The sequence below is a fragment of the Puma concolor genome, chromosome A2, assembly GCF_028749965.1.
Source record: "Puma concolor isolate L17-30 chromosome A2, mPumCon1.1.hap2, whole genome shotgun sequence".
Taxonomy (NCBI): domain Eukaryota; kingdom Metazoa; phylum Chordata; class Mammalia; order Carnivora; family Felidae; genus Puma; species Puma concolor.
This window is the reverse complement of record NC_141668.1, coordinates 149,543,162-149,557,017: the sequence shown is the minus strand read 5'-3', so window position 1 is coordinate 149,557,017 and position 13,856 is coordinate 149,543,162. Positions and strand designations below refer to the sequence as shown.

Below are 13,856 nucleotides of genomic sequence, written 5' to 3'. Positions count from 1 at the left end.
TAGGGTAAAGTCTCAGCAGGACAGCCCCCAAGCAGCGTGCATGGCAGGCATTTCCACACGCCTCTCTGCAGTCTTTCCAAATAAGGAAAAACTAGAAAGCAGTGAACTTTCTAGATGGGATTAGGGAATGGTTTAAATGAAACAAGAGTCTCTGGCCCCACATGGGCCTGGCTGTGTTGCTCAGTGATGGCACTGACTGTGGCTGCTAGCCAAGGGCAGTTCATGGAAACAGCCAGAAGTCGGGAGGTATACCTCCGACTTCAACTCAAAAGGGAAACAAGGCTTCCCTAAAACTTGGCGTCCAGTCAGACTGCAGACGCCTCTGTCCTTCCTCCTTAAACCTTGCCAGAAGAGTGTAGCTTTGAGTGTAGAAACGTTGCAGGAGACAACTCAAGTTATCTGAGAATCTTCCCCCACTCAGCAAACATGGTACCCAACACCAGAATCCATGGTGCTAAACTCTTAAGCTCCTGGATGGAAGACAGGATGCAGGCCAGTATCCATCACAACCTGCGAGACTGGGCACCAGGCTGGCTCTTCATAAATAGATTACACTATGGCGGGACCCAACTATAAATTCGTAGGATTATTGGGTACTGCCTTCTGTTCTCTTTCTGAAAGGCAGGAGTTCTTTTCCCTCTGACAATAATAGTAATTATTTTCGAAAGACTTTGAGAAGATAGAATTACTGAACAGAAGTTACAGCAGGTGATACTATGTAGTAGCAAAAGGTCTTAATTATCATGGTGTGCTATTGAATAATACCAATCTGACACCCTTCATTAGCCCTCGTATGTCATGATTCAATTTTTCATGGGAAGGAGCTTACTGTCAACTACTAACAGTTCCTAGGTTGGGAACTGTGCAAATTCGTTCTCTGTGGCATACCTCACATCTAAGAGAGGTGACTATTTGGGGTAACGGAAGGGTACGTCATTCTAAGGCCATGGTGAAGGCAATCCCCATTAAGAAGTGCCAAAGGCTAGCTCAAGAGAAGCCATGGTAAGGACATTTCTTCCAAAAGCAGAGAAAGGTCAGCAGAACCACAGGAATCGTAAGTGAGGTGAGGGGCCAGGGCCTGAAGAAAGGTTTGTGTCGCCTGTCTGGGGATGAGCTGTCAGCCGTTCTCAAACTTCCGGGTGTCTTTTATATTCTTAAAAATTATTGAGGGCCCTTGTATATCAGTACTTACATTAAAAAATAAAACAGAAAATTTCAAAATACAGAATATGCATGCACAAAGGTACCAGAAAGGTGACATCCTCACATGTCGTATAGGCTTTGAATAACCCCATTGTGCTCTGAGGGAATGCGTGTATAAGGCAAAGAATGTCCTGGTAGTGTGGACATTACAGTCACCTCATCAGTCCCTGGAGATGTCCCCAGGCCACACTTTGAGAACTGCTGCTCTAGGGAAATGATCCCACATACCCCTCCCCACAAAGGGAAAGGGTACTAGAGCCTTTTAGGATCTCCCTAGTGAGAGAGCCTCCTGCATATTGCACTGCCCCTACCTTGAACTTTTTTGTCCCTCCCAGGTGCCACCCTAGGCCCAACCCACTGACTAGACATAAAGCTACCTGTGAGCCCTGTATCCAGCTAAGTTCAGAAGGAGCGTCGTAGGTCATACCCCCGTGCCTGTGTTGATCTGGAGGAATGGGGGTCTGTGTGATAGTGTTTTCAAAGATCGGTACTCCTCAGAGCGGCACAGCTGAGACCAGGACGTGTGCTAAGTACAGGGTCAGTTTTCAAGAAAACTTATGATCACTGGTCCACTTCCCTGTTGACCTTAGTGATACAAGAGTTCTGCCAAGTTAGATGGAAGAAGGTTAACCTTGACTGAGGTCATGTGTGGGGTCACAGGGCTAAGTGAGCAGACAACTGAGACTCCATCCCAGCCCTTGCTCCTGGAGACTCAATGGCTTTGTCTTGGTGGTGGTCGGGGTGGGGCAGGCCTGGGGACCAGAGTCCCAGCTGAGCCTTCGTCAGTCAGGCAGGCCACTCAACCAAATGGGGATAATCCTGGCTTCCCGGGATATAGTGGGATAAAGTATGTGAGATCATTATGGCAGGTACAAAGATGCTAACAGAATAGAAATCATGATTTGAGGCTTCTGCTGAACTTTAAGTAATACTCCGTTATCAAGAAACTGGCAGGAATTGCTCTGAGTCTGGTGTCAGACTACAACCAAGAATCAAGGTTGCTCAGATAGGTCTGTCAGATCGCTTGCAGGGAGACGTCATAGATCTCTTTAGATAATTTTTTTTTTGAAAAAAGATTCCTTTATCTTTCAAAGTGGTGGTAACAAACTTGACGTGTACTGCTGAGTGCGATGCCAGGAGTCACTTAGGCAGTGACATTACAGTTGACCTTTCAGCCAGGATCAGAATCCCTGTGGGTGGCCCATGGAGTGCCGCGCTCTTGATTCTAACCCTTTACATATGACTCAAGGACGGTGCATAATGGGCGCAAAGGCCCCACTGTCACATTTTCCCTGGAGGCAAAGGATGACAAAAGAAAGGGTGTGCCCGTGTGTGCTATGTGTGCCTGTGTGTTTGCGGGGGCAGTGGAGGACAGCTTGTAGATGAGCTGGTTTATTCTATAAGAATTCAGTCTCCAGTTCTTTCTTCTGATGGAGCTAGTCTGAATCAATGTCCTCTGATGCAACAGGGGCTGAATCCTGCTAAAGGGTTAATCAGAACTTGCCTTTAATGAGACGGGTGTGTAGGGCTGGCCCTGGCCAAGCGAAGCCTGTGATGGAGAACAGGCTATAGCAGACAGGGGGGGTCTTTGGCTGGAGTCTGAAAGCCTGGCACTGGCGTCCGAAGATGAATGGCCTGGCCCGGTCCCGACTGGAGACGCACATCTCTTATCTCCACTGTTACAGTGTATGTTCGGGGGAGTGTTCTGGCGTCTGTCTCTGCTTTCTCTGGTGCTGAGAGCCGGCGGCTCCCGGTGTGTCTGACAGAGCTAGCTTAGGAAGGCAGCCAGCATGGCATCTCATGCACCCAGGTAGGGAGAACTCACCCTAACAGTGGGTGAGAGAAAGGAAGGTAAATGAATATTCATATCTGATGTTAAAATACCATAGTTTTATGCTATTGCTTCAGAAATATTTAGAGAGATTTTATAGTTTGTTTTTGTTTGTTTGTTTGGGTGACCTAATCATTCTATAGAGTAAATATCTATAAAATTCCAATTAAATGGTGTCTAAAATTTAAAGCAGCAGTCTACAGGCAAAGCGCCAACGTTTCTTTTTTTAAAAGATATTTATGATACCATCTAGCATTTAAAAATCAACCAGAAACTAGGCTTGATTCTGTTTAATATTTTATATGATTGGACATCTTAAATCAAAAATGTTTCTATTTTATAGCAATTCTGTGTTTATTCAAAACCATAATTCTACTGTGATGTTAATGGAATGACTATACAGCTTTCATTGTGTTGGTTTAAGTGCTAAATGACCACGTTTCAAATTAAAGTAGTATTTTGCTGATTGAGGTAGACACCGATATGAAAAATGAAAGAACAGATCATTTTACTGGTTGTAAAGTGTTTATTTAAAAAAAAAATGTTGTTGTTTTTTTTTTTTTTTTTAGTGGTATGAAAAAAAGTAATTTTTTCAAGAGTTTAAGATAGTTTTCTGGGATTGGAATTTGTGCCTATGGAAACTTTGGAGCAGCCTAAGCTACCTGTTAGCTTGATATGTGTGCTAGAAAAATTTCATTACCATGTTTTGTGATATGTAATAAATTCAGGGTGCTGTGCTTAAGCTTCATTTCAGTTCAAGTTTGGGAACATCTGTTTCCTTCATTCCCAGACCTAGCAGACACCCCACCTCCCATAGCCCCCCGCCCCGTCCTTCCCCAGATCCCATGTGAAAGAGTCAAGTCAGGCCCTGACTCGCAAAAGATGTGTTTCTTCCTGCGTGGAGCAAGCAAAACGTAACCATGATCTCTAAACCTCTGCTTTTGTGTCGAGGAAGGGTGATGCTTTCTATCCTCCTTTGATGTCTCTTTAATAAATATGTTGTCATTATTTGTCCTTGGAAGTGGCCTCTTGAGCCGCCTCTCAGTTTTCTCCATGATTTATGTTGCAAACAAATTCTCTGTCCTGTGTCTGTTCACCACTCTTTTGATCTTGTGTACCATTGAAGACATGCTGGAGACCGTTTTTGTTTTTATGATGCAATTATGTTATATGTGTATTTCAGTGAAATGTCAACCCGTCAACAGAGGATGATGTTAAAAATTATCCAAATAAATAGTTTTCTATTTCTTTTAATCAGACCCAGTCCAATCAGTTGAATGACAGTGAATAGGATTATCTGTTGTTTCTCAACCTCAGGAGTGTTCCTAGCCCGTGGTGCCTCATGACATGCGTTCATATACATAATTTACCTGGGGCTACTGACTTAGTGCTTTGTCACCTATGTTTATTTTGTGGACAAGGCAGTGGGTGTCTCAAACCTGGTCTTTGACTTGGGAGCCTCAGATCTGTGATCGCCCTTTCCTCTCGGTGATCCAAAACCAGACGACGAAACCCTGACTTAGCTCACCTTCCCTTGATGACCGTGCTCTGGAAGACACTGAACGATTGAGCCGCAGGCTGTTCAATAGTGCTAGGCTTGACCTTCCTGCACATGCCTGCAGCTCCGTGTGAAAGAGCTTTCCCCCACTTGACATTAGAGTTGCCTTCTTGATGTTTCCAAGAGAATGGCAAGTGGGTCTACCTCCAAGCCAGATGATTCCCCTGGCTCAGATGTGCTGGCCCTGGGGATCTGAGAGAGGGAAAGCGTGTGTGTGTGCATATATGTGAGTGTGTTCGTGTCTGCATATGTGCGTGCATCTCATGCCTGTGGTCGGAGGGACAGGAGAGTGAGAGGCAGCCTCACTGACCATGCCGCAGACTGTTCCAGGTTTGGCCCCACGACATGTGTGTCTTTCCCCTACAAGACCACAGCATTCCTAGCCAAGAACCTGAGAGCTCTGAATCTGGCAGCTCTTTCATGCCCACAATTCACGAAATGGAAAGACCCCCTCCTCCTCTATCCAAGGAATGGATCAAACCAGACCTAGCCTGGTATACCGTTTTGAACAGCATCAACTCACGTGGATGAGGCTGTTTTCACAGGAGCCTCTTAGGAAGTTCCTATAGGACTTTACATCCTAAATTACTGTCACCACTGGCATCTGGAGAAGACCAGTTCTGAGCGTTCCCACACCAGGGGGGTCAGCCCTGTGGGATCTGGCCAGACGTGGCCACCACCCACTCCACCCCCTCCCCTCCCCACTCACACTGCTGGGGCTCATGAAGGAAGGGCCGGGAGGTAGGCCCCTCCCCCCAATGACCTACCTCTAGGCCCAGGGCTCCCCTGCTGACCACCCTGATGTGGAGTTTTAACTACAGATGCGGCCCCATACAGCTGGGGTTCGTGCTCCGGTGTGGCTGCTGAGTTGCAGAAGGACTGCCAGCAAATGAGGGGGTCCTGCCCAGATATAGGACAGGTGGGCTTAGGCCTGCTGGCAGGCAGGAAGTAAGTCTTTCTTTGAAAAGGGATAAAGTAGCTGTACTATCCCTATTAGTCTTTAAAGTGAGCATACAATTTTTCTTCAAGTTGATGGTCAAAATATAATTTTCTCAGAGCCAGCAACTCCACTTTCTCCATGTATAGCGTAAGCACCTGTAATGTTCTCCTAACAAAGTGGAGAACAACAGAAGGGCTCCTCCCAGGGCCTGTCCCCGTGGAACCCAGTGGAACCGGGGCCCAATATAAGGTAGGCCAACTGTAAGAGTCTCAGGAAAAGGAGTATGTCTGCGAGGGCCTAGGAGGGGTCACCTGGTGGGTCCTGCACAGCCTCCAGAGGCTGGTGAGCCCCTTTCAATGTGTTGTGGTCTTCAAGAGGATGATCCAACTGTTGGCAAGTTCTTGGTCTGACCCCAGGCTACAGGCCAGGGCACCACGGATGGCCATGGAGGCTGGCGCTGCACAGCGGCCCAGGTCTGTGTGTGTGTCGACCCATCTCGTCATGGTCCTGAGTGTGCTGGTGATTGTAGTGTGTGGTGTCACTCCCTTGTTCCCATGGCTTTCTAGCAGAACCGGTGGCCCTGATGGCTACTTGGTCGGCTTGCCCCCTTGTACTTGGACTTAGATCTCCTTATCCTGGACACAGCCAGTGAGTCCTTGTAGAATTGCCTGATTGTGTTCCTTGCCCCCTCTGGGGCTCTGGGAGAGGACTCTGCAGGCCATCCTTCTGTCATTTAGACATGAACATGTGCTCTTGACCACGGCAGACATTGCTCCCTACAAGTGCAGGTAATTGAGAAGGAGGTTACTGGGTTGAAGACCTCAAGCATCCCAGCCTAGGACCGTCTTGAATTCCTGATCACATCCTTCGACCCTGGGGCTTCAGGGACCCTTCAGTCACATTCACACGAGCAGTCAGTTCCCCAGGTTGCCTTTGGAGAAACTTCCCTTCCCACCGCTGAATCAGGCAGGAGCAGAGCCAGGATCCAGGCCGGGCCCAGCGCATCCATGTTGTCTAATCCGTTTTGCCATTTGTGTTGATCTAGGCAGGATTAAGGACACTGCATGACATTGGGCCAGAAATCCGGCGTGCTATATCATGTGATTTGCAAGATGACGAGCCGGAGGAAACAAAACGAGAAGAAGAAGAAGATGTATTCAAAGTAATTATTCCACGCCTAGCTACACACTGGCCACTTGGAAATAGTGGGGCAGGACTCCAGTTTGGGCAGTCGGTGATCCACAAAAGAGCCTGGAGAATGCAAAGCAGCCCCTGGGCCTAGAGGGGCTTATGGACTGTGCTCTCCCCACAGCAGACCTTCGGCACCTCCTCTAGGGCCAGGCCTGCTCCATTCCTGAGCTCACCCCTCTGTCCCACACTAGCAGCTTCAGAGGAGCCTGGCCACGGCTGCTTGGCCAGTGTGGCTGAGCATCCTGAGTCCCACTAGCAGCTGCCTACCTGCACCACCCCCTTCTTCCCTGGGCCAGTTCTTTGACCTGCCAGCCGGCCCCCAGCCCCTCAGCCCGAGAGTATGCCTTCTGCCCAACCTCAGCCAGCCAGCCATGCTGGGTATAAGTCACCTCAACTTGGAGCGACTGCAAGAGCGCACTCGTGTGATAGCCAAGAGCTTGCTCCCCAGCTCAGGAATCGGTAACCTTCCTCATTTCAGGGGGACCAGCTGCCACGCAGACACATTCACCCTGATCTGTGAGAAACTCAGATTGTTTTACAGGGATCCTACGGAGCTTACCTAGAATTTGTTTTTCGTGTAGAAAAAGTTACCTAACATAGCTAGCCTGCATCAAATACTTGTTAAATTACCTGGTGTTGTCTCCCATTATTTTGCAGAGAAATGGTGCCCTGCTTGGAAACCATGTCAATCATGTTAATAGTGATAGGAGAGATTCCCTTCAGCAGACCAATACCACCCACCGTCCCCTGCATGTCCAAAGGCCTTCAATTCCACCTGCAAGTGATACTGAGAAACCGCTGTTTCCTCCAGCAGGAAATTCGGTGTGTCATAACCATCATAACCATAATTCCATAGGAAAGCAAGCTCCCAGCTCAACAAATGCCAATCTCAATAATGCCAATATGTCCAAAGCTGCCCCTGGAAAGCGGCCCAGCATTGGGAACCTTGAGCATATGTCTGAAAATGGGCATCACTCCTCCCACAAGCGTGACCGTGAGGCTCAAAGAAGGTCCAGTATTAAAAGGTAACCTTTAAAATGTGTTTGCACTTGGTAATGTAGTGTCTGCCCAAGGCAATTTTTTCTCCCCTGTGCTCTGGCACACACGGGAGATTCCCGGGAGGCATTTGCACTAGAACCTGGCAGTACTGTGAGCTCACAGCCTCGTCAGGCACTAGCCAGTGATGCACCCGGAAGATAAAGGGCCACCAGCCATCCAAGTGGGATGCCCCCTGAAACAGCAGCAGTTACAGGCTCTACCTTCCCCAGTGATGCCAACATACTTTGCGGCAGGGGTTGGCAAACTTTGTCTGTAAAGGGCTACATAGTAAGCATTTTAGGTTTGGGGCACCATTCAATCTCCATCGCAGCCACTGAGCTCTGTTGTTGTAGACAGAAAGCAGTCATAGACCATGTGTAAACGCATGGGTGCAGCCATAGCCTGATAAAACTTTATTTACAGACACTGCAATGTGAACTTCATATAGTCACATGTGATGAAATATTTTTATTCCTTTGGGGTTTTTTTTGTTTGTTTTTTGCAATCCTCTGAAAGTAAGAACCGTTCGTAGCTCATGGACAGTATATGGCCTATAAACCATAGTTTGCTGACCTCTGTGCTAGGAACTAGCCTGATATCTGCATTTTAAATTTTGTTGGAAGGATTTAACTTTTATCTTCTCCCTCCCTCCCTCCCATGTTATGCTTGTCCTGGATAGAACCCGCTATTATGAAACTTACATTAGGTATGTGCTCATTGCGTTTGTGTGTTAAATACTCTGTGTCGTAAGTGTGACCTACCAGCCTCTCAACACTGAGGGATGAAACTTCCCTAGAGGCAACTGCTTGGGCCTGTGGACTCCAGGGGCAGAGGTAGCTGCTGCTTTCTAAGCAAATGAGCTTTGAGGTCCATATGTGTGTAGACTACACAGTCTGTTACAGCCAAGGATGTGCTGGTATTGATGTGCCACTGTGCCCGCAGGCCTCATGATAGCATAGGGAGAGCCCACTGTGCACTTCCGGCTGCCTGGCCCCAGGAGGCCGGCCAATGCCTGCTGCTCTCTGAGTTCAAGCCTCTTGTGGGGACTTGATAAGAAAGTGACCCCAACCTCCTGAAGACCAGGGACCAGATCTTCTCTGTCTGTCCTGGAGCCCCCAACGTCTGTGCTGTGTACCCTGCTACGCATTTCCTAAAGCGGGTTGATTTGTGAGTGGGATGATCATTTTCCTGGGAACAGGGGGCTTGGTCTCTTGCTTTCATTGTATCAAGAGAAACCAGCTGCTCAGGAGCAACTTGAGAGCATAAACTTGGAGGGAGCACAGTCCTCTCTTTGGAGGGAGTTGATATAACAGAGCCTGGCTGGTTTTCCTGAGGACCGAGGCCAGGACGGTGGCTTTCAGGGAGACAGCATGACAGTCTTGCCATGTGGGCAAGGCAGGCTTTGAAAACATGCCAGGTGTCACACGTGTGAGTCCCCCTGGGACACTGAGTTGCAAACCCCTGCGACTTTTCCTGGGGTGGACGCAGTGGGAAATTGGTTAGGGGTCCTCTTTCTTCCAGACCCTGAAGTCACACAGGCCAGGGCAGGAAGGATCAGAGCGTTTTCCCTGGGACTGCGGATCCCTGCAGGCCTCTATGTCCATTTCCTTGTTCTCTTCCCCCAAATTACACCGACTCCTTTGGCGCTGTGGCCCCTGGGCATAGTGGTTTGGCGCCGGCATCGTGCAGGGTACCGAGAGAGAGATGTGCTCACACGCGGAGTCTGAGCAGTCCAGTCCCGGGTGCACCGGGGAGAAGTCAGGGGCATGTGGGGGGCGGGGGGAGCTGGCCTCCCACTGCGGCCTGGCTACGGGAGGTGTCTGCCGCCTGCCTGGGCGCTCAGGCCCTGTCTCGCAACCGCAGGTCTGACTCAGGAGATGAGCAGTTCCCAACTATTTGCCGGGAAGATCCAGAGGTACACGGCTACTTCAGCGACCCCCGCTGCTTGGAGGAGCAGGAGTATTTCAGTGGTGAGGAGGGCTCTGAGGATGCCGGCTCACCGGCCGGGAGCAGGTGAGCGGCTCTGCGGCTCGGGCTGACGGTAGGAGGCCTGGCTGTCTCCCGCCCCTCGTGCCCTGAAGCCAGGGCCCATGTGCACTACACCTGGCCTGCTCTGGGAAGTGAGGCAGAGCACAGACTCTGGGCCAGAGGGAAAGCGGGAGCAGGAGAAATAGGGCCAGGAAGGCAGGGTGGAGGCTGCTCTTTCAGACCAGCTGCTACCAGGGCCCCGAGTCTTCCGTGAGGCCGAGGACTGCCTTGCTCTCAGCCAGTCCAGGGTGTTCAAGAAAGGTGGGTCTGTCCGAGCTGACAGGCAGGACTTGTTAACTAGAATCTCGGGCGCCCCTTACCGTCTCTTTTGGCCTTTTTGACCACCAGGCAGAACTACAGCTACTACAATAGATACCCAGGCAGCAACTGGGACTTCGAGCGGCCTCGAGGCTACCATCACCCCCAAGGCTTCTTGGAAGATGACGACTCACCCATTTGCTATGACTCTCGGAGATCTCCAAGGAGACGCCTACTACCTCCCACCCCAACATGTGAGGCCAGATTTTTTGTTTTGGGTGAAGCCTTCCAAGGAACAGTGTGCCCCTCCCCCAACCCCAGCCCCCCCGGGGGAGTGTGACAAATGTGGTCCTGCTTTGTTAGGGACTGTCAGCCCTCCAACCTCCCCTGGTTGGAGATCCTACCGACTTTCCTTTCTGTCTCATCTGTATCTCACGTGATAGAGCTCGGACAACTTTAGTGCTGTTCTTGACTCTCTGAGAACAGAGGAAGGCAGTATGTGGCCTAAATGTCCATAGTATGTGGCATCTGATAAGGGGCTTTTTGTGCATGTTATTATTGCCTTTGAGCCCGAGGCCCATCCTGTGAGGTAGGTAAGATGTGTGCCATGTCGTTGTTAGGCCCTCTCCTGACAGAGGAGGGTGGAAGGGATCAGCCCTGTGCAGAGCTGGACCTGAGCCCAGGCCTATCCCACCCAGCCCCACGCCTCTGAAGGCCACCTGGGGACTCTTGATGTCCATCTCTTCTCAGTCCCCACCAGGGAGTGCGCCCCTCACCTCCCCGTCCCCCCGTCTTTCATCTTTGCCATGGGTCAGCCAATGCCATCGTTCACGGGGCAGGTTTTGGCCTTGGTGGTGACTTCTAGGGTCAGCACCCCCATCCTGGGGCTGGAGGAATCCCATCCTGCTGAGAAGACGTGGGGGCTGGCTGCTCCCCACCTGTTTTGCCTATGCAGGTGGCCTAAGCAGTGCTGCAGGAGATCTGGGTCACCCCAAGTGAGGAACGTGGGCTGGGGTAAGAAATGTAGCAGTGGCCCCTGCTGCTCCCGGCCGGGGAGTTTGATTTTGCACATGTGGGCATTTTGGTGATTGGTTAAAAAATATCCATTCCTGGTGTTTCTGAGGAATGAAGTGTATTTGTGAGTAGGACTCTAATCAGGAACCAAAAATAGCCAAGACATGTTGGCTCCGAGTCTGCTAACTCCGCGTGCAATACCAAGTGTGGCTGGGTGGCGCCTGGGGCCCTCTGCCTCTCTCCAGCTGTCACTGACCTGCTGGGGAGTGTAATCAGACCCATTTCCATGGTTAATATTTAATTCTGCAGCCCCAAACACATGCTGTAAACAGAGCAATCCTGAGCTCCATAAATACTGGATGACACATGCAGGTGAGGCCAGGTAGAGCCCCTGGCCCACCAGAGGACCATTGCCCTCCCTGGACCTCCCTGTGTCCCCTGTGGTGGCCACATTAATGCCCACCATTCAGGGGCTCTGCCCTGGTGAAGCTGAGTGGGCTAGAGCAGATGCCCTTTGTATTCGTAAGGGCAAATAAATAAAATGTATTTTATTTGCTTTACTGCCCATCAGTTCAGACGTTGGGCAGGGAGGAAAACATGGAAGTCTTCAACCTATGTTCTCAGCCACAGTGGGATTGCTTCTTCTGTCAGAGGTGGTTGTGCACAGCAGATGAGATGACAGGTGTACGCGGACCGATTTTCAAAACTGAAAGGCACTCCCCAAATGAGAGGGATGGTGGCTTCCTCTCCTGGCTCCGAGCCTCTGGCCCTTGCCATCTGATCCTAGGACGGTCCTAGAGGGTGTGCAGCCAGGGGAGGCCCATCCCCCGTGTGGTGCATGGAGGACAGCAGCTGTCATGCAACTCAGCGAGGAGGAGGGGGCCCGGCATGCCCACAGGGCAGAGCCAGCCAAGGGCTCAGCCCAGTCTTCATGCACTTTTAGATTAGAGCTCACAGAACCTGGTTTCTGCAGCTCCACGTGTGGTCCCAGGAGGCCTGGGAGGCTCGCCTCTGCAGTTTTCCAGTACAGGAATTAGGGGTGTGCAGCGTTTTGCTGGGGCATGACAAATGCCCTGGGATCTTAGAAAGCAGAGGTTAAAGAGACCTCGCTCCTGCCTTGCAAACTATCAGGCCCCCAAGCAGTGAGCCAGCACCTTTGGAGGGTGGAGCTGTTTCCAGAGTCAGCCTCTGGCCTGTGCTTGGGGGCCCAGGATTCAGACTGACCTCCTGGATCCCTTGTCATCGCTCAACCCCATGCAGGAGCTTTTCTTTAAAGTGGGCGTTAATAGGACAACCATGTTCTTTATCCTTAGAGGTGTTCTTTTCTGGTTTTGTCTTCAGTGCTAGAGAAGCTGGGTCTTTCCCAACAAAAGAATTTGCTTCGTATCTGGCTGAGCTGGTAGCAGGTCACCCCCCCACCCCTTAAAGCAGGTAGAAGCACGGGAGCACCAGCGAGAGGCCATGTCCCCCAGAGACACTTAGGATGTCTGCAGGGTGAGAAGGGGGTCAGTCAGCAAGCAGCCGTAGGATTCTAGAATGACCTTGTTGTTCTTGGCCTGAAACGCTGTGCTCCCACAACGTATCCACAGGGCCGGGGCTTCGAATCAGAACAGCCGCACTCCGGAGCCTTTAGCTCTGCCCCGTGAGAACAGGCACTGCATTCACAAGAAACCAGCTTGAACTTGTTAAAAACGTCCCTCGGCTGGGCAGCTTCTTCATCCTCACTCCCAAAGTTCTGAGGCCTCCCTGCCTGATGCTTTTCCTCGGACCTGTCGCTTACTTCCTCTTGGGCTCTCTGCTGAATGTCCAGCGGGCCACCCTCAACCCCAGGGCCCCGGGGTCCTGACAGAGCGCTCGGTTCACAAGTGCTGCTGTGCTTCACTTCTCAGCCCGCCGGAGATCCTCCTTCAACTTCGAGTGTCTGCGCCGGCAGAGCAGCCAGGAAGAGGCCCCGCCGCCCCCCGCCTTCCCCCACCGCACAGCCCTGCCCCTGCACCTGATGCAGCAGCAGGTGAGCTGGTCCACCTGGCCTGGACATCACGGGCCCGATGGGCACCCTGCATGGGACCCACCCTCAGGACACCCCCTTCTCTCTGACTGCCGGCAGCAGGAGGGTCAGAGAGAACCTTCATGTTGCACTCGGGTTCAATCCTGTAGCAACCCTATCAAATAGATACGATCGTGAACCCATTTCACAGATGAGCAAATGTCAGGGACAGGGTAGGTGGCTTGCCTGAGCTCACACAGGGGGTGTGTAACCAAGTTGGCATTTGAATCCAAGGCTGCCAGCTTCCGAAGCTGGGCACTCAGCCTTGGTGCACGCTGCCTTCTGTCCTGGGTGCAGGAGATGGGATCTGGTACAACCCCTGACCCAGGGAGTGGTGACCGTTTGCCTGATCCTGAACAATTAGTGCGGCCCTTTATTTGTTCTGAGACGTTCTTTCATTAAAACACGTCTCTAGAGCCCTCCGCGGGCAGGGTCCTGTGGCCCCAAGGGGGCGGGGTGAGCCCCCAGCCCAGACTGCGAGGGGCATGTGGTTCAGGGAGGAGGACCGTCCACAGTTAGGTGGTTGGACAGGAGGGGGCCCAAGGTCTGAAGGGAGGGTGGGGGTGCAGCCCACTCACCAGGGCTTTGCCTCAAGGACAAGAATATGGTACTTTTTTGTCCTGAAAAGAGCGCATTGGAGATGCCGTCCACCATGTATGTGTGTCGGTAGGGGAGGCGTGCAGGGAGCACCCAGTCCGTACATGTGCAGAGAGCCAGCTCGCCCTACATGAGCACACGAACACTAGCT

At 51.2% G+C, this 13,856-nt stretch overlaps 1 protein-coding gene across 18 annotated transcripts in view; it reads left to right on the top strand.

The window, feature by feature from the left end:
* CACNA1D (calcium voltage-gated channel subunit alpha1 D) overlaps positions 1-13,856 on the top strand; it is a 303,873-nt gene that overhangs the window by 287,411 nt on the left and 2,606 nt on the right. For 16 of the 18 annotated variants that reach the window (XM_086697894.1, XM_086697896.1, XM_086697903.1 and 13 more), the window contains 6 exons: positions 6,578-6,694; positions 7,381-7,748; positions 8,441-8,467; positions 9,625-9,774; positions 10,138-10,301; positions 12,951-13,072. In XM_086697894.1, coding sequence (XP_086554020.1) covers positions 6,578-6,694; positions 7,381-7,748; positions 8,441-8,467; positions 9,625-9,774; positions 10,138-10,301; positions 12,951-13,072 — 948 coding nt within the window. The remainder of the gene's footprint in view (positions 1-6,577; positions 6,695-7,380; positions 7,749-8,440; positions 8,468-9,624; positions 9,775-10,137; positions 10,302-12,950; positions 13,073-13,856) is intronic. The other 2 variants (XM_086697897.1, XM_086697908.1) reach the window with 1 other exon arrangement.